The 21,614-nt window shown below is 40.7% G+C and overlaps 1 protein-coding gene across 4 annotated transcripts in view; it reads right to left on the minus strand.

Moving 5' to 3' along the window:
* Nucleotides 1–21,614, minus strand: part of RNF144B (ring finger protein 144B) — a 167,398-nt gene that overhangs the window by 64,919 nt on the left and 80,865 nt on the right. For 3 of the 4 annotated variants that reach the window (XM_060307875.1, XM_060307873.2, XM_060307874.1), the window contains one exon: nt 3,735–3,938. In XM_060307875.1, the coding sequence (XP_060163858.1) occupies nt 3,735–3,902 (168 nt within the window). In that variant the 5' untranslated portion in view covers nt 3,903–3,938. Of the gene's footprint in view, nt 1–3,734; nt 3,939–16,158; nt 16,681–21,614 lie in introns of those variants that run through there. The other variant, XM_030881306.3, reaches the window with a different exon arrangement.

Here is a 21,614-nt window from a genome sequence, read left to right on the forward strand (position 1 = left end):
TATGTTAAATCTGAGCAAACAGTCTAACAGAAACCATCTTCTCAAACAGAACATGGTAAAGCTTCTTTTAACAAGAAACTAGATACATCGATGGATTATTTGAAGCAACATCTGTCCCCTTCCTTTCTCTGGATGTCATTTAAATCAAGAATTACATCCATGGGGTAAGTCAAAGCGGCATTCTTCCATGCACTGGTTGTGGGGAAATTAATAGGTATTCCACTCAAAAAGAAGGTGGCATTGGTCAAACGGAAATGCTTCATCAGGAGAAGGTCAACGGGGTCCCTTTGCTTTCTTTCTAACCACAAGATTTCACAGAGTCTCTCAAATGCAATTATGCTTTACATGCCTCCAAGAGAGGACTAGAAAACATACACGTTTCCAAGCTAATTTGACTTGGAAACAGAGCTGGAGGGTCATGGAACACCCTTGGGTTAGGGAACACCCGCTTAAGCGCCAGGTCTGAGCTGGCCAACAGCCAATGGTCCAGTCAGACATTGTCCATCCTGTACTCTCCAAGCACACTGATCACACTGTTTCTTAGGGAAAACAGGACAGGGACAGAATGTATAAAGAGCTTTATTGAACTGATGAAAATATATAAGTATAGCACCATCTCTAGCAAGAGAACCATTACATTTGGACATTCTCTTCATGGGAGGGGGAAGAGGGAACCATCTTAGCAAAACCATTTTAAATATATGGCATGCACAAGAAGGCTTTCCCAGTCGATAATTGGAAGATGTCATCCAATCGTACTTAAAATTGGGAATTAGTAGTATGTAGCCTATTAAAAAATGTCACAGGTTTCTTTTCAGCCTTGAAAACACAAAACACATTTAATATCTTTAATTCGAATGCAAATCAAAATCTAGGGGGATCAGACACATTTTTAACTGGTATTTTTAACTGGTTTTTAACATCAGTAACCCTCAGATACATTTTTAAACTGGTTTTTAAAAAGAAGACATAAGAGCTCTAACAGAAACGTTAGAATAGTATTTCAGGTGAATCTGGTATCAACTGCAAATTTATAGACACTAATGTAATCAAACACATACAGCTCACTATTTTGGCAGATCATAGAAAACGGGGTATTGGGAAGCCAGGGAAGGTTAATGTTTACAGCGATGAAAAGTTCCCAAGTTGGAGGGATACCAACAATACGAAGCCATTTGTCTTTCTGCTCTTGAGTACTCCCCAACAATGAGGAAGTATGAATCTAAATGACAGAATAATCTAATTGTATGAACTCCTACCCCCAAACTGCTGAAGGAGAAATAAGAAGCAGTTGTCTGTCTTTAACTGGGAACTAAGCTCTATGGAAACAATAATATGGCAATGGCAGTAATCTGTGAGTATGAAACACAGCCTCTGCTTGTCTGCGTATTCCTTACCCAACGCTGACGTACACATTTGAATTCTGCTCTTCGAGATCTCATTGCAAAAAGTGAATTCCATATCCTGCTTTGAAACATCATTAACCCTCAGACAAAAATTTCCACTCTGGCTTTAACCGAATGTTGCTTCTGACTCATTTGTTTCAAGGATTAGCAAAGGTCCTGAAGCGATGTGAGAAAGTCAAAGAAAACAGTTTTGAAGCACAGCACTCAGAAACAAAGTAAGACCAAAGGAAACTGAAGCTGCCCCGTGATGACAAGGCCGTTTCCTTACTTCCTGCGAAGCAACACACGCTGACAAGATGAGGAAGAACCAGCATAAACATCACTTACTGAAGCCTCCTTCTGTCCACCCAACTATCAGTGTAACATCCTGGTCCATACACTCCTAACCTCCTGCTCTGCTTTTTTTCTAAGCCCCTATTACCCACTAGTATGTAACTTACCTATTTAGTATGCTAATTATTTATTATGTAACTCCTTTGATAGCATGTAAGTTCCTAAGAGCAAGGATCTATGCTGGGTTTTGTTTCTTTAACTGATAAATCGCGGCGCCTAGAACAGTTCCCGGAACACACAAATGCTGCTCATTAGATATCTGTTGAATAAAGGGATAAATGATACTATTTCTTTGCCATCTTTGGATCCTACAGTTGAAAACAGAAGGAAAGGATTTTAGTCACTTTCCTTTTTACCTAAAAATTATTCCAAGCCTTCTCTCTATGCTAATCCTCAATCCAAAAGAATTTAAGAAAATTGATATAAACTAGCTAGAAAATGTGTCATGTGAGTTAAATTAACTTAGAAAAAAGAGATGGAGCAAAATTTACTTCACCTTAACTGTTTTTTTTTAAAAAGTATGCTTAGTAAAATGTCTTTTTATAAATTATTCCAGTATTTCCTAAATGATTTCTTTCTCCTCATTCCCGTTGGTTTAAGCACTGATCACTGTATCTAAACTGGTCAATGTCCTTCACAAGTCAGGGGTATTAAATTCACATTTGGCTGGTGATTATTATGCTTATTGTATAATAAATATTAACAGTCTGTCCATACAAGGCCTACCAAAGCAAAGATAGACAGTTGACTACTGTGATTTAGGCATAAGGCCCTCCCCTCTACCATGCTGAAATGCCCAGCACTCTTCCTAGCTGACTCTTACTCCATCCTTAGTTTAAAAGTGTAGCTATTTCAAACACACAGGATGCACAGGAGAGAGGTAGGTACCATAAATAGAGGAAAGATCATTTATTTCTGGGCCTATGAATACAGGCCCAGAGTAGCTATATCTTACTACTTTTTCATTTTTTCATGAAAAATTTACCAATTTGTTATTTGAAATTTCCCAATTGGGGATGCAAACAAAAATGTGTTGAGGCCCGCTGTGGCCCACAGGCATCAGTTTACAATCTCTTGTTAAGGCCTCAGGTCAGAGAGTACTGCCACCAGGAATCCCCCTCCCACTCCTAAAGTGAGTGAGGCACTCCTGCAGTATGTTACGTCTAGCCATCCCTGATTTCACCAAACTCTTGTATAGCTCCTGCAATGTGTCCATCTTTTCTGTGGGGAGTATCTTACTTATCTTTATATTCCCAGCATCAAGTGCCTAGCACAGAGGAGGAGCTCAAAAAATGCTTTAATAAATGAAAATTTGAACAAGACCACCTGGTTCACACTTCTAGTAGTCCCCGTGAACCCATCAGTCCATTTCCTATCTTTGTTCTTTAACCAACCAGCCTTCAGGGATACATGCAATCAAGGTCACGGGCCTTGATACCAAGTGCCAAACTAAAAGAGACAAGCCCACCCCTGCAGATCTATAGGGTTATATTTGTTATGAGGAATAAGCAGCATTTGGCATATTGTGAAAATAGGAAAAAAATTTAAAAAGGAAATTCGACAAAGTAAAACAATTGTATACCATGTGCTTTGTAGGAGACGAGCAAGTACATGAAAGAAAATTCAGCAAATTGCTACCTGATTTCTCCATCATTCAAAACACTTGATGAGCTTCTTACAGATGATAGTTAACTAAGGGATGTTTAAAATGTCTATTTTGTTCCTTAGCTAGAGCTTTAAGAACAGAAAGATGCTGCTTATTCAACCAATGATTCAACTTCATATACGTGTTACACTTTGCCTAAACCCCAGTAAATATCGGGTTTACTATTCAAGATAGTATTTGGAATCATATCCAAATGTGGAATTGCGCTCCCAAGCAGAATCATATTGTAGCAAACTTTGGCTTCTCGGTAAGTCACAGAAGTATATCCTGTATTTTTACAATTCTTCCCTTTGTATTCTCTCATGATGAAAGCATCAGGGTAAACTTACAGCTGTGCAGAAGATGCACCGGCATTCCTGGAGCGTGGTCATCTTGTCCAGAGACTGTTCACACAGGCAGAGTTTGCAAGTGACGAGGGGGGCCAGAGCTAGGTCTCCAGGTGTGGGATTTTCGGCAGCGGTCATGGTGAGACAGTGGAGCCTACCAGCTGAGCCCATCAGCCTGTCTTCAGCGTTCTTCAGTCTCCTCTATCCCTACAGAAAGGCCCAAAGCAGAAAATATTATATCCATTGATACAGCTATTGTTTAACCAACACATCTGGGCACCAGCAGGGCAAATCCTCACCCTCAATGATCTAAGTGTACAGTAAATGCACTTCTAAGAACCATGGATTAGAGAGCTTATCACCTTGGCAACCTATTCCTAGAGTCCTGAAATGTAAGGTGACCTCACTGTCCTGACTCATATCAAGTCAACTATGGAAATTAAAAGACTACTGTGAACAAACACACCATTTAGGAATCGCATTGCTATGATCAATTCAACAGATCCAAAAAATACTTAAAAAGAGAATGTCACTCAAAAAGTTAAATATAGAATTACCATATGATCCAGAAATTTCACTTCTGGGTGTACACCCAAAAGAATTCAAAGCAGGGACTCAAACAGATACTTGCACACCGATGTGCACAGTAGCATCATTCACAACAGTCAAAAGGTGGGAACAATCCAAATGTCCATAACGGATGAATGGATAAACAAAATGTGATATAAACGTACAACGGAATACTATTCAGCCTTAAGAAGGAATGAAATTCTGACACATGCTACAACAGGGATGAACCTTGAAGACATTATGCTAAGTGAAATAAGCCAGACACAAAAGGGCAAATATTGTATGATTCCATTTATATGAGGAACCTAGAACAGTCAAATTCACAAAGACAGAAAGTAGAAAGGGGACTACCAAGAGCTGGAGGAAGGGCAAACGGAGAGTTATCACTTAATGAATACAGAGTTTCTGGCACGATGAAAAAGTTCTAGAAATGGATAGTGCGATGGTTGGACAACATTGTGAATGTACGTAACACCTCTGAATTACAGTTAAAATGGTTGAAATGATAAATTTTGTTATGTATATTTTACTCCAATAAAAAAAATTTCAGGGCTTCCCTGGTGGCTCAGTGATTAAGAATCCACCTGCCAATGCAGGGGACGCAGGTTGGAGCCCTGGTCTGGGAAGATCCCACGTGCCACGGAGCGACTAAGCCCGTGCGCCACAACTACTGAGTCTGCCCTCTAGAGCCCGCCAGCCACAACTACTGACCCGTGTGCCACAGCTACTGAGCCCTCACGCCACAGCTACTGAAGACCGCACGCCTAGAGTCTGTGCTCCACAACAAGAGAAGCCACGGCAATGAGAAGCCTGCACACCGCAACGAAGAGTAGCCCCTGCTCGCCGCAACTAGAGAAAGCCTGCACACAGCAACAAAGGCCCAACACAGTCAAAAATAAATTAATTAATTAAAAAAAAATTTCAATAAGGTGTCAGTGTTAATTGTGTTCCTTCACATGCATTATTTCATTTAATGTTTTGCAACCACAATGATTATTTCCTTCATTTTATAGATGAATTGAGGTCCTGAGAAGTTAAGTAATCTGCCGAAGTTCTCAGAGCTTATACACGGCACAGCTAAACTCAAACCTCCATCTTCTGAGGCCAAGTCCAGTGCCTGGTCCATTACCCAAGAACTGCCTCACAAGTGGATACTATGTGGAGGGATGTAGCAGGGAGAGAGAGATATATAGGAATAGGGAGGGAAAGAGAGAAAGAGAGAGAGGTGAATTCCATGACTACGGCTATCATAAGATCACTGAAGAATAAAATTTGTCTCTACACATAGCATGACTATAGGAAAGGATATTTCTACACCGAAAAATAAAAATTATAACCGAAGCCCTTCCACTAGATTGTTTTTATTCAGAATATCTTTAAAAGAGGTAAGATAATTGTGAAAATAATTTCCCTACATATACACAGTTTATATCACATCAAGAAATTTCATGTTCTGATTAAATAAAAGCAAAATCCTTAAGTTCTTACTATTTTAACAGAGTACGGCCAATTCTAATAAATTTGGCCATAGAAATAATTGTATCCTCTCCCCCCAGAAGAACCAGACTCTCTTCCTCCCAATTTTTGGGCAAAAGAAATTATTTTACATATTCAGCATCTGTTATACAGCCCCACAGCGACTTAAGTCTCCATATATTAGTACAAAAGTACTAAAATACGGGAGAAAAAAACAGATTAGATTAGAAAGAAAAAAATCTATGAGATCTAATTGCACTAACTTTCTCAGTGGCACATCAGAAAGAGTCAACAGTTTCTAACTCTAGTGCCCTGAAGTGTTTATGGTTTATCACCTACTCCTTAAGTAGTAGTAAAAGACTTGACCAAAAATAAATTAAATAGGAAGCTAACCAATGACTGGCTTCCAATATGATAGATGTTTCTCGGGAAAAGACCAATATGGTTCAAGACACAGTATTCTTATTCAATTAACTATTGACGATCTATCATCCAATAGCAAATTAAATTCATATCAACCTACACATCAAATCCAGGATTTTAAAGATAAAAAAAAAAATCCCTTTAGGGTCAATTAGGGGTAAAAGTGAATGATTTTACTTCTCCCCTGTTCCCAGTTTATACTTAACACAACTATCTCCTGTTTTCTTCTCCAAGACTCCTCCGTTGATAACATACATCATCTTATCGAAAACGTCTTTTCATCTCTATTTTCCCAACACTGCTCATACCACATATTCTGAGTTATTTTCCCCCTCAAAAAAAGAAATCCCAAGTCACACAAGAAGAAGAAATGTAGCCAGTAAAGGCTTCCTGTGTAGGGAAGATGGGAAATGACACAGGCCAGAAACATCCCACACCACAAATGTCAATTACACTAACAGCCCATTTGGAGGAAGCTGTTGAGAATAGATAAATCCTGTTGTCCCAGCCTAGGCAAGAGAGCAAGGTATTCTTCAAGAAAGTCATTTTTTTCTCACAATCTATTTTTCAGAAGGGGACATTTAACAGGCCAATGTACTTGAAAAACAAAGACATAAAGGGATACTTCTTAGAAGGTTATCTCTGGGACTTCCCTGGTGGCACAGTGGTTGAGAGTTTGCCTGCCGATGCAGGGGACATAGGTTCGTGCCCCGGTCCGGGAAGATCCCACATACCGCGGAGTGGCTGGGCCCGTGAGCCATGGCCGCTGAGCCTGTGCTCCGCAACGGAAGAGGTCACAACAGTGAGAGGCCCGCGTACCGCGAAAAAGAAAAAAAAAAAAAGTTATCTCTTTGAAATAGTCTTCTTTTGAAGGCAGGGAGAGAAGTTGTGTGAATCAAGGACATCTGAAACGTAATCTTGTCCCTTGCAATATACATAAGTTTTTACTCAGTTTGTGAGTTACATGCCTATAGGCTATGAAATCAAAGTTGTAAAAATATAAAAATATCACCTCCAAAAGTTTTCTCCTGCCCCCTTTATTTATCATTGTTTTGTGTGCGCGTGATTAAGAGCACTTAACATAAGCTCTACCCTTGGCAAATTTTTAAGTATACAATACAGTATTGTTAACCACAGGCACCATGCTGTTCCACAGGTGTATACTTACTTCTCAACTCATCAAATTCTATACATTAAATATGTACACTTCTTGGTCTGTCAATCATACCTCAATAAAGTGGCTTAAAATTTATACATATAAATTTAAACTATATATATATATTCTTATAACATAAAAACTTTTTACAAAGCAGAGACCAATTTTGTTTAAAAAAAATTCCAAGCATTCCAATCAAGGCAGAACTTGTGACTGAGACAGAGGAAAGGAGTCACATATTTCACCTCTTTGAGAGCTGAACAATCCAAAATAATTCTTCAAAAAGAAGTGATTTATCTTTCTGTCTACCAGAACCCCAGTTCCCCAAAGTGATGGCTTTTGAATATTTTTAAAGCAGTGGAATTTTATAAAAACAAAATCTTAAGCACCCCGCCTTTGGATAACAGAGATAAGGTAGACTAGCGCCAGTTGAAACAACACGGGGAGACCCCGTCCAGGTACCCTTGACTTTCCCTTCAGCAGCCTCCCAGGCACCGTCATGGAAGCTGAAGGCTTCACCACGCACAGTTCGAAAACCAGCCCTTTGGTTTTCACTCTGGGCAAAATCAGTAATGAATGTTTTAGAAATAAATGACACACAGTAGCACTTCATAGAAAAAGAGTAACAAACAAGAAATCTGTTCACCATTGATTCATTAGAAATTGAGCCCTTCAAGCAATAGTCTGGGGAATCCCGAAGTCCTCTAAACGAATCTCCCCCGCACTTGAGATGTTTGTGAATGGCTCCAAGGTGTCCTAGTGTTTCTTCATTTATGTCTTAAGATTCACTGGTCTCGGGGTTCCCTGGTGGCGCAGTGGTTAAGAATCCGCCTGCCAATGTAGGGGACATGGCTTCAAGCCCTGGTCCAGGAAGATCTCACATGCCACGGGGCAACTAAGCCCACGAGCTACAACTACTGATCCCACACTCTAGAACCCACAAGCCACAACTACTGAAGCCCGCGCACCTAGAGCCCATGCTCTGCAACAAGAGAAGGCACCGCAATGAGAAGCCCGCGCACCGCAAGGAAGAGTAGCCCCCGCTCGCCGCAACTAGAGAAAGCTCGCGTGCAGCAACGGAGACCCAACACAGCCATAAATAAATAAATAAATAATAAATAAATTCTTAAAAAAAAAAAATTCATTCCTCTCTACAACATGAAACCACCACTGGCAGAACTATCCCCCCACCCAAACTACTAAACTAAATGCCAGGAAGCATAGAGGGGTGGCCAGAAGATGACCAACCACACACTCGCAGTTCCTCCTGACCTGCTCACGGAACCAACATCCTCGTAGGTACACTGACAATACACACACTCCCCTCCAGGTTTCCAGAAAAGTCTTCCTTCCAGAGAGCCAGTAACTCACTCTTACTGGCTTGCTCAACTTGTTTTGCCTCACACTTCACATTTTACCTAAAATAAGAAAGTGACTTGAATATTCCATCCTCCTGCTTGATTTAAAATGGTACCAATTATAATTACTTTTACAGTTATTACAAGTGCGACTGAGCCTCTTTTTGGATGTCAAGAACCCAACGAGAAAAGAATTTTGGTAGCGAATGTAAGAGCCATGTTGCAAAGAAGAAAAACGTGACAAGCTAACTTCAAGTTCAAATGTTCTAAAGTTGGTGGCAGGGTTGAGGGTGGAGTGGTGAGGGCAGGCTTCACCCAGATTGTAGAAGTCTCACTTGCTTTACTATAAGTAACCACACAAGAGGACAGATTGGCTGGGGCATGCAAGGAAGGAAAGCCACTCTAAAACATCTGATTTTGCACTAAATTACCGGGAAAGGGGAATCAGCAGTTCTGCCTACTCTGAGTGTCTCTTACCCTACAAAGTATTCATTATATGAGAAGCAACCACCTTCTGATAGGAAAGAACAGGACACTTTTTCCCTCTTGTGTTTTCGTTAGAATTGCCAAAGAAAGGAATACTTCAGAAACGGTGCTGGAAAGCTCAGGATGTATAAGGAATTTTCATATTCTGCTGGCGGCCTGAAAAGGCAATCTGCTCCAAAAACGCAGTGGGTGAGAGAGCCAACCTTCAAAGTATTTTTAACTAACGTAGTTTATATCCGTTTCACTACCCAAAATCATAGCTGTTATTCCACTGCACAAAGATAACATGATTGGAGAGGATAATGTTTTACTAGGATACTTGTCTAGTTATTTAGGAATTTTTACACCATCTGTAAAAACTTTAAGATTTAGATAAATTGGTAAAGCACAATTAAAGGGACTAAGAGAAAAAGAAAGTTAATACAATGAAACAGCTGGATGTTACTTATGTAATAGAAATATTAATTTATGTAAAAATCCAGTTGATCTGTGGTGAGGGGTCTTAATTCCAGGCCATGATATGAAAGTCTAAGAGTTACTCAAGAACAAGGGACAAAACAGAAGAGACACATGAATGTTCTCAAAATGTTTACATGCCCCTGCAAGACACTGAGTCATCCCTGCAAAGTATTCATAAAAGGTATGAATGCTTCACAGTGACAGGGAGCTAACAAAGGGAAGCATTTTCAGGAAGAGTAGGTAGTGGGGAAGGTAGGGCTGAAGTGCTGCCTGTATAATGGAGAGACATTCTCAGGAAGCAGAGCAGAGATACTCTAGCAGAGCAGAAAGAAACAGTAATCCGAAGGTCCCACCTCTGCCTTGTTGGGAAATCCCTCCCAATATCAACTAAGACTGACATGTTAGGCAACCAGCCCAATACAATCCAAAAATTAGTATTTTGTTGACCTTGGCATTTCTACCCAATGCAATGATTTATTTCACTGCTGGTTCACGTTCTTGACCAAAGCTATTAGTGACTCAAATGGTACTGACTGAACCTAAGAAAGTGCTGACCATCATCAGCCATTAGCCACTTGCTGAAATTCTACCCTAATACAGTTTGGAATGGAAGGTAGACCAGCTGACTGGTAGAGTACCAAGGGCTATGGACATTGGTGGTAAGTGAGGCAAGGGCTTATGCAAACCTCCATACTGGCCAGTGTTGTGGTTCTACTCCCTTACTACATCTTTGACCCATTCTCTGGCCATTCATCTGGCCACTCAGGGGCTAGATGAACCAGTGCACAACCAGTAATATCAGAAAAACAGTTCTAATACATGCCTTGAGAGGGCGAGAACAAACGGGAACACAGGCAGCCTCACTAGTAATCACAGAAATGGAATTACTCAAGTATATTTTATGTCCATTTAATTGCTTTGTAAAAGAATGAGTAGATGCATGGCATCACAATAAGATACTTCATCATTATTTGAAAACAATAAAACATATTAGAAACTATTTTCTAGTACAGTCGTCCCTAGATATCCATGGGGGATTGGTTTCAGGACCCCTGGCAGATACCGAAATCCTCAGATGCTCCAATTCCTTTTATAAAGTGGCCTAATACAGTTGGCCCTCCGCACCCGCGGCTTCTGCATCCACAGGTTTCACCAACCACAATGTAGGACCCACCAATATGAAGAGCTGACTGTAAAAACAAACCCAAGAAATGCTTAATTCTTAGCAATAATTGAGGTAAATATTCACCTACTCAGGCTTTGTGAGGTGGTAGCATTGCTGCAAAACACTGTTTATCACTGTGATAGGAAAGGGAACTTCGGTTTTCTTCCCCACTGTTTCGCAGCTTCATTCAGGGGAAATCAAGAGATGAAAAAATATTCAGTCTAAAATTCTTTTAGTTTTAACATCTTCATCTCAACAGGTTCCAGGATGTCAATAAGATTATAACTCTGTAACCTGGAGACCCGGTTTCTTCTAAAAATGGAACTGATGTGCAAATATATCGCTACTAATTTTTTTGTGGGTCAAAAGGACAGACACTCCCTTAGGAGGGGAATCATAAATATTACCAAAAACTGTTTTCTAGGCAGTCTCTTTGCTATTTGAAATTATGTAATGAATAAAGCCCATTATTTTAATAAGATCTATTTTTTCTAGCTTTATTGAGATATAATTAATACAAAAAAATGTATAAGTTTAATGTATACAATGTAATGATTTGATATAGATATATTTTGTGAAATGATTACCATAATAAGGTTAGTTAACACTTCCATCACCTCAGTTACCATTTTTTTAAGATGAGAATAATCAGATCTAATTTTTATATTTTTTCCTACAAAGTACATAGGAGAAATATATGGAAAGACATGAGATCACGACCAACAAAGTACATGATATTGTGATAAGCTAACTCTAAACCTTACAGAGTACAGGGCATCTGGGATGTCAAGTTTTAACGTTTACAAAACGCCTATCCTTCTAAAAAGCGCATTTCTTTTTTCTTGCCTTCTTTCTGTATTCTCATTACCACTGCGAGGTAAGACCCAGGAGGCGGAAAACCATTCCCAGCTTTCCTAACAATAAAAACTTACCAAAGAAGGTAGGAGTGAATATGAGAATAACAGCTCAATGATATTTTGGGCATTGTAATTTTACATTCATCATTGTAGGTCCCTCCTCAACACCACTGCGGTGCCCTGCTCGCCTCTTATTTAATCAGTGGGTCCCTTGCCTCCCACAATTATTCATACAGCCCTGCTGAATAATTGCCTTCTCCCTGCCTGGCATAACAACAAAGCTCAGAGGCAGGAAGGAACGCCACTTACAGGCAGGTCAGACAATGATGTAATTAACAGATCAAGGAGAAGTGTTATTTCAGAAAGCACCATTGAGCAAGAGACAGGCTGAATTCCTGGCTTATGACACTACCAAGAAACTACAGTGCCTAAAGAACGAATATCTAAACCAAAATGTTTTCTCCAAATGAATAAAAGCATGTGTAAATATTACCCTCTCCTGTGAAAGTTAAAAGTTGTATACAGACATATTATAGACACAAATTTAAAACCAGTGTGGGAAAAGAACTCCTCCATCCCACACCAAGCAAGGTGCAGGGCATGTATTTTTGTACATCTTTGCCAAATGAGTTTCTCAAGGAATCAAATACAGAAAAATGCAAAACGCAGAAAATAAGGTCAACCCACAAAGAATTGAATTCCATACATTAGGTGCTATGGACGTAAAGGTGATTAAACATAGTCCCCACTTATAAAGCATAAACTGGTTGAGGAGGCTGTCAACAGACAGGTTCATATAATCATACACAGGACAATTTGTGGGTTTATAGCTTCAGCCACAAGTCCAACAAAAAAGAGAAATGAGATAGTCTTGTTCTATCTTCCCAAGAAAGACAAAGAACCAGTTGACTTAAGGTCTGAGACTCAAACTCATGACTGCAGAGGAATTAGAAACCACTGAGACATAGCTTTCAAAGCATGTTCTTTTTTTTTTTGCGGTACGCGGGCCTCTCACCGTTGTGGCCTCTCCCGCTGCGGAGCACAGGCTCCGGACGCGCAGGCTCAGCGGCCATGGCTCACGGGTCCAGCCGCTCCGCGGTACGCGGGATCCTCCCGGACCGGGGCACGAACCTATGTCCCCTGCATCGGCAGGCGGACTCCCAACCACTGTGCCACCAGGGAAGCCCCCCAAAGCATGTTCTTTAATAGATACCACAAGCCATGTGATCAGAAGTATCCCCAGCTATGAATAAGAGAAGTGTATTTCACTTATATTGTTGTGTTTTCAATTCAAGCAAGGGAGCCAATCACAGATGAGAAGTTTCTCATTTCATGTTGTGAAAGCATTGATCACTTTCACTCTCTTTAATGTACAGTTTTCCATTTTTTAATAACTACTAAGGTATAATGCATTGGGTTTAGGAGTATTCATCCACCAAGTAAAGAGCAAATGCCAATATTAATAAAAATAAAACGTTAGTGCAAGACCTCCCACATATGCCTAAAGGTGAAAAAACAAATTTAAAATTAAAATAATGAAATAAATTAACTTAGATGCTCTTATGCCTCTTTAAATTATTTAACACTCAGGTGACATCAGGGAAACATTATCAAAAAAAAAAAAAAAGCCCAAAAAACAAAAACATAATTAAAAGGACAAACATCAAAGTATTTTTCATTCTCAGGTAAAACAACATGAATTAAAATTACTATTCTAGTCCAAAGTCACTTTCACTTCCAAGCTTATTCAGATTCTTTCAAGGCAGAGGCTGCATCTTATACGTCTTTATACACTCAGCCTCTAATCACTCAATACCACAGTAGATAACTTCTCTAATGTACATGGAGGAGAAGAAATACTCAGGGCCTGATTCTCATCTGGATTCGTTTCCAGCAAGTCAAAAGCTGAAAATATTGATAATTTGTTATAGCTAAGGCACTTCAATAAATTAAGGCAGGCATCCCTGAAAAAAAGTCTAAGTACTCAAGAGCAGTGGCTGGAGATACCAGCTCCCCAAAGCTCAGCTTGGCCCAATTCCCATCTCCGAAATAATCAGTTGCACAAAGTAGGTTTAGTCCCCAAACTGTCTGGACTTTGTTCCTCCACCAACATCTGGGTTCAACATGATTCCTGACCTCTACCTCAAACTAGAGATTTCAAACACTAAGAACCTCACTCAACAGGAAAGTAATACCATAAGTCAAGGCCAGGGGAAACACAGAAGCCAGGACCAGCAGAAACAGTACAGAGAAATGATTCTGATGTCCTTAAAAATGTTCCTAAACATCTAAAATATTGAAACAACTTTTCAAAAAGGAAAACTTAAATATAAATTTCTCAGATTAAAATATTTGTATCAGGGCTTCCCTGGTGGCGCAGTGGTTGAGAGTCCGCCTGCCGATGCAGGGGACACGGGTTCATGCCTCGGTCTGGGAAGATCCCACATGCCGCGGAGCGGCTGGGCCCGTGAGCCATGGCCGCTGAGCCTGCGCGTCCGGAGCCTGTGCTCCGCAATGGGAAAGGCCACAACAGTGAGAGGCCTGCGTACCGCAAAAAAAAAAAAAAAAAAAAAAAATATTTGTATCATTCAAGAGAAAGACAGTTTCCAGAAAGCTAAATGATCTTACCATTTAAATAAAATGAGCTTTTCTCTTTCTGATAGAGCATACTTTCCCCTCTGCTGTAGGGTTTGGCTCTGAAAACCTGGATCATAATCTGGGAGACCCAAAAACTAATTATTATGTTTAAAAAAAGACATGTCTTAAACTGACCTAGTTTGGAAGCCTGGATGCCTTTAAATTGCGAATGAACTGAAACCATTCATGAGAATGGGGCTTTTGAATGCTGAGAATGTTCTTTGGGGCTCAGCACAAAGATATTTGGCATAGGTGACTGTAAATATTTGTAAAACTCTGGGTAAATGGACAGTGTTTGACCACACTCAGAACTCACGTCCAGCACAGTACTGTAGAAGCAAGTTATCTAGGGTGATTGGTTTGGGGGCGGGGCGGGGGTGGCTGTTGGTTGAGGGGTTTTTTTTCTGTTTGTTTTAAATAAAAAGCCAAGCAATTCAATTTCGCTACTTGACATCTTTTTACATTTTCTATACCTTGAGTTTGTTTACTCATCAAGACAGTTCGAATTTATTTTCTTTCCCACTTTCCTAACTTTATGCTCAGCACAAAGAATAAAATCCCAGTCACAGGTGTGCAAAAGGGAAGACAGGAGTTTTATGAAAATGTGGCCTTGGACTTCCTAATACAATTCTCTCCACGTGGCCTTATGGATCTGATATAGATGTCTTTCTTTTTCTCGCTCTCTCTCCTCTTCAAGATAGCTTCAGAAATACTGAAGGGACTGTTACCCATGAAAAGGACTAGGGTCGAAAAGGGAGGACAGAGTAAGGAGGAGGGACCAGCAGAGGAATTAGATGTGAAAGGGACTGGGGACCAAGAGGCTCATCTCAGTGAAAGCTACAGCAGCCAGATACTTTAATTAGCCAGCAACTCAGTGAAGACTGGTTGGGTTCCTTTTGCCTCTTACCCACACCCTAAAAACTGAGTCATCTCAAAGTTCATTTATTTTGCTTCTGGGACTAGACTCCCGCAATCGGCTGCTTCAGAAACGTTAGATACATTGCTCTTTAATTCATACCTGGCAACGTTCAAATAAACCTCCAGAAATGCCAGTTCAGAAGAACACTGCTAGTCCTATTGTGAGCCCCAGCTAATGTTTTGAAAAGATACGTGCTGCAGACAGAAATAAGAAAGCGAGACTGTAGTGCAAGCGTGAAGACAGAACATTTTTTCAGAAAGGGGAAATCATTTCTGAGAAATCCAAATGTGAGAAGTATATGCTTCAGGAGCAGACTTACAGCAGAATCCCTGAAACTAGTAAGAAAAACAAAAGGTACCCTGGAAGGGGTAAGCTAAAGATACCTTTAGTCTGCTGATACAGGAATTGGTTTCATTTTAACTTAAACTTGAGAACAGCAATATAAGATCAGAGTTTCACCCTGTTTTATCAGCAGTTACACGACAAAATAAACAGCATAATATATGACCAAGATCCCACAGATAATAAAATATCTTATCCATATCTAGGTATGTCAACGTATTGCTGTGCACTTCCAAATAGCAGAAGGCAGACATCTGAGATTATGCCAAGTTTGGTCTCCGCTGAAGACACAGCGAGGTTTGATCTAATCTGGAATTTTGCAATACATTCTGAAGAGACTGTTTTATTAGAAATTAAACGTTTCTTTTTACCTTTACAAAGGTATCTATTTTTTAAAGTTAACAGGTGTTTCAGGCATTCAGAACGAATTCAGTTCTGTACGTTTTAAGCACTGGAGGCAGAAAATAAAGCTAAAAACCATGGTATCAGAGATAGTCTCTCGTCCTTTTTTCTTTTCTTAGTCCAACCCCACTGCTGTCTTGCAATGCCTGCAGCGTTTAAAAAGCTCGCTAAACCTACCTGGCAGGAGAGCTACGTTCCTCCCAGCCGCCGGGCTTCTCAGCAGACTCCCTCGCGCTCACCGCCAGCCGGGGCTGCTCGCACCCCGGGGAAGAGGAGTTGTTCCATTCTCTCCCTCTGCCGCTGGCAGCTTCGCGCTCTGTAGGACTGCACAAGGGCTCGGGCTCCCAGACCTACTGGGCCGGAGGAAGAGTACCTGTAACCGCCTCCTGCCTCGGGGCACAGCTGCGATGCCCGGGAACCTTGCAGAGCGTGGGGCTCCGCACGCCAGCAGCAGCCCCAGGAGCCGCGCGTTTATTTATACAGGAAGCTCAGGCGCGGCACTTCCTACTTCCCATGTGGGTCGCTCTTCAACTGCAGGTGATGGTCTTAACCCTGTCTGAACCCGGCTGCCAGTGCGCCCGAGCAGTCCCGCCCTCCTGCACTCGCTCCACTTAGCAGGACCTCTCTCTTATCCTTCTTGGACGGCTGCTGCAGAAATGCCGAGCAGGGTAGCCAGCAGCAGCCCCTAGTGTCCTTCCTTCTGCCCAGACAGGGGCACTTCACCTACTGGCTCTCAGAATTTGACGCTTCTCTGCACGCGTCCTCCCAGGACGCCTGTCTCCCTCCTTCCCAGCTCTTTAAGTCTCTTGTTCCTACTTATAACAACCCAGACCTGCCTTCCCACCTTGCCGGAAAACTGTTTCTGTAGAAACACTTCCCATGCATGTTTCATCCAAAACACATGTACTTGATTTGTCCTTTTGCATCTAATGATAAAATTAGATCGCAGGCAAATCCAATCAGGACAGTCTCAGTTTACCTCATATAATACAGGCACACTTTTATGAAACAATGATTTTGCTGGAAGTGCTTTGTCAACAAATTATGTGGGGAACTGCTCAGTAACCTAACAGGTTGTACTCCAGCTAAAGAAAATGTAACAAAGTAATTGAGAAGCTGTGGGGTACTAGGATACGCCTTCCTCACTCCAAAACCTCAGACACTTAGTCTGTATGATGTTTATAACACATTACATACCTACTCACTGCCTACATCCGCCAAAGGTCACAATCACAGTCCCAACTCCGTTGAACATTCCCATTTACAAACGTGGCTCTTCCGATCGGGAATCTTTCTGTGCTCACTCTGCACCCTCACTCTGCTTTTGCAACCACAGTCAGGAATGTGCTGCCTACAAGGAAGGGACTCACAGCCCTTTGTGGAAGGAATCTGAGCATGCCAGTGAAGTATCAGCAGTAGGCACAGTGCCACAGGACACAAGCAAACTGCTTCTCGGCTCTCCACGTTGAAGAAAACCTCGAGGTCAACGCCAAGTGCCGAAGCACATAGTGTATCTCTGTGTATGGTGGTAGGACAGGCAGGAGGACCAGTCCACTAGTGGGGGAGGAAGGGAAGGAGGCGGAGGGAGATAAGATGGTAAGAAAACATACAGTGGGGACCCAAAATAATAGAACTGAAGGATAGTTGAGCTTGACAAGTCCTTCTAGCTAGTTTAGTCCAGACACCTAACTTATGTCCAGGGAGATTTAAGTGGTCGGCTTGAACCAGACAGGGGCAGAGCTGGAACGACACCTAAAGCTGTGTTAGATGAGAAAGGTATTTGTTAATGAAAACCACCCCACGGATGTCTAACTTCAAATTTAACAGTAGCTTAGGTTCTGGGATAAACAATCTCAAGATATTTTCTTGGTGTAGTGACCATTGTGGATGGACAGGAATCAGGAAAGATAAACAAAGCACGTTCTAAGAGGTTACTTTATTCATTAGTGTCAATACAAAACTCTGGTGCCTTAAACCAAAGTTCAACAGAGTCCACGTTTTCAATTACCATGCAATGAAGTTATAATCTCTTGTCAACAGGATAAGGGAAGAAGCTATTGCTAATATGAATGAAAACATGGATTAAGCAATAATCATGCTGCCTGTTGCTGCAAATGGCAGACGGGAAGAAAAATACATTGTATAATTAAATAATATCAGCACTGATTATTTTCAAGTTTATAAAATCTGCATGCAAATTTTTTTTTTTTTTTTTTTTTTTGCGGTAAACGGGCCTCTTACTGTTGTGGCCTCTCCTGTTGCGGAGCACAGGCTCCAGATGCGCAGGCTCAGCGGCCATGGCTCACGGGCCCAGCCGCTCTGCGGCATGTGGGATCTTCCCAGACCGGGGCACGAACCCGTGTCCCCTGCATCAGCAGGTGGACTCTCAACCACTGCGCCACCAGGGAAGCCCTGCATGCAAATTTTCATAGAACTAAATAAACATATAGAACACTATAGTATTACGTGAACAACTCTTTCAGAACTGGAATAAAATACATAAGAAAAAATTTAACCAAGGAGGTGAAAGATCTGTATACTGAAACCATAAGACACCGATGAAAGAAATTCAGGACAGAAATAAGTAGAAAGACATTCCGTGCTCATGGACTGGAAGAATTAATAAGATGTCCACCCTACCCAAAGCAATCTACAAATTCAATGCAATCCTATCAAAATTTCAATGGCATTTTTCACAGAAATAGGACAAACAATCCCAAAATTTGTGTGGAACCACAAAAGACCCCAGATAGCCAAAGCAATCTTGTGAGAACAAAGGTGGAGGAATCACACTTCCTGATTTCAAACTATATTACAAAGCTATGGTAATCAAAACTCTTTCAGATCTGCCTAACGAATCCACAGCGTGCATCATCCTCTCAAGCATGTATTGATCTCCTCCCAGACAAGCTGCTTGATGTTAGGAAGACAGACATAAGTTGGACACGGCCCCTGTCCTCAAAGAGCTCTCAGTCCAGGGAAGGAGTCAGACAAGCAAATCAATTATCAGGATACTATGGTGTGTATGTATGTGATACAACAGACTGAAACATGATGTGCTTTGGGAGCACAGAGAAGAATTTAACTAAAGGAAAGGGGCTGGTAAAAAGAATCAAGGAAGGCCTTCCCTGAGAAAGTGACTTAAAGCTGATACTTCAAGGAGCCAAGTGGGGAAGGTAGAAAAAGGTGAACCAGTCAGAGGCAAGAGCCACTGCAAATGCCTAGAGATGTCAGACTTTAGGTGACACTTTTCATAATTCAGACAGAGCAGATGCATTCAGAAGTAAAGAATGAGGGCTTGAACTAACATAGTGGCAACTGGCATGAAAAGGAAATGAACAAATGGAGAGAGAGCTCAGAAACAGAATTAACGGGACTTGATACCTGATTGGATGTAGGGAATGAGGGAGAAAGAAGAGCCCAGGCTGCTGGTACCACTAATTGAGAGTGAGAATAAAGGAGGAGCAGCATAAGGAAAATGATTCCATTAAATCCTGCAGAATCTGAGGTGTCTCTGGGACATATAGAAGACTTGTCTAGTAGGCTGTCAACAGAGAGAGATCTGGAGTAGAGGGTCTTTTAGGAATTACCACCATTTAGGTGGTGACCACGGATGAGATTACCAAGAGCTGAGGTCACCCACAAAAGGTTGCAAGCTGTAGAGGGACAAAGGGCCTTTGGACCCATACACACTCTATCACCCACCAATTATTACGTAACCTTAAACAAGATATTTAACATACCCAAAACTCAGTTTGCTCATGCACAAAATAGGAATGATGATATTCATCTCATAGGTTGTTGTGAGGCTCAAGGAGAGGTTTGTAAAGTAGCTAGCACAGTGGCTGATGGCACTATATGAGTTGTGGAGGTAGGGCAGTGAATGTCACCTCCTAGAATTGTGTGGTACACAACCTGCTCAGCTGTACAGCATGGCCCTGGCCTGATACACAAAAGAAACTCAATCAGCATTGTTCACCTTAGAAGGAAGGGAAAAGGAGAGAAAAAAAGAAAAGAAAGGGATCAGAAAAGAGAGCCCAAAGGAACGCCAGTATTTATTTAAAATGTAGGTAGAAGAGGAGCCCTCATATAAGCCTAAGAAGGAACTGCTTCACTCAGACCACAAAAGTAGATGTAACATTTGATATCTCAGACTGAGAAGCAAAATCCAGTCACCTCAATCTACAAAAATATTTTTTATCTTTCTGAGCAATGATAGACATAATATAATAAATTGTTCACCAGAGATTGCAGTCATATTGACTTTCATCACAATAGAGAATTTCCTAATCTGAATCACAGACCTTCCTAAAGAAAAGGCAAACAAAATCTTGGCATTAATGGTAAGTAATCCAAACCACAGGAATTGTATTAACTTGTAACATACCTAAAGTCATGTAAAAGCAAGACCAAGATGAATCTAACACATACTTATATAGCCAAAATGCAAATATAGAAATATAATTACTAGATTACTAGATATGCATGTGTAAGATACTTATGTAATATATGCCATATTATATAAAATGTAACATGTAACAGATTATATATAACATACATTGTAGTCCTACGTAAGAAGGAAATCAACAATGGAATTTCTTTTTGGAGAATTACTCTCATTAATTAATATAAAGAAATATCAAGATTCATTCTGATGTCACTGAAATTACTCTTCTCGTCTACCTTAGTATACGTTAGTAACACACACCTTAGACTTGACATCTTAATTACATCCTGCGATAAAACATTTAAAAAAATTTTTTTAATGATTTGTTGCGTTTCAAGAAATCAGATGAAAGAACACAAGTACTGGGAAACCAGCTTCTGCAACAGGTGCAATTCTCTCTCCATGGGAAAAGATTTAAGGCAAAGGTCATGGTATTCTGCCAGTGACAATTTGGTCATTTCTCATTTAGAGCTACCATTTCATTCACATTGTTCTGTTGGATCTAATGGGGCTCATCTTATACATACATTCAACATTTATTGAGGGTATTGAGTATAGAACAAAGACTAAGACACAATACAAAAATAAAACTAAAAAATCACAAAATAATATAAGAGAAACTATGCCAGAGATTTGTTCAGGGTGGCATGACAGTCAAACTACATGGAAAGTCAAAATATGACCCAGAAATGATCACCCAGCTACATCTGACTTGATAATAAGAGTTTTCAAAAAGCTGGAAACATCATTTTGGTTTATTTCATGCATACAAGAGCATCTCAACATCTCACAGAGCAAGTCAAAACCAGCTGGGACCCAGTAAGAAAAACCTGACCAGAATGGTCATCATCAAAAAGTCTACAAACAATAAATGCTGGAGAGGGTGTGGAGAAAAAGGAATCTTTCTACACTGTTGGTGGGAATGTAAATTGGTACAACCACTATGCAGAACAGTATGGAGGTTCCTTAAAAAACTAAAAATAGAACTACCGTATGATCCAGCAATCCCACTCCTGGGCATATATCCAGAGAAAACCATAATTCAAAAAGATACATGCACCCCAGTGTTCACTGCAGCACTATTTACAATAGCCAGGACATGGAAGCAACCTAAATGTCCATCGATAGATGAATGGATAAAGAAGATGTGGTACATATATAGAATGGAATAAAAAAAAGAATGAAA

Source organism: Globicephala melas, chromosome 11 (genome assembly GCF_963455315.2).
Source record: "Globicephala melas chromosome 11, mGloMel1.2, whole genome shotgun sequence".
Taxonomy (NCBI): Eukaryota; Metazoa; Chordata; class Mammalia; order Artiodactyla; family Delphinidae; genus Globicephala; species Globicephala melas.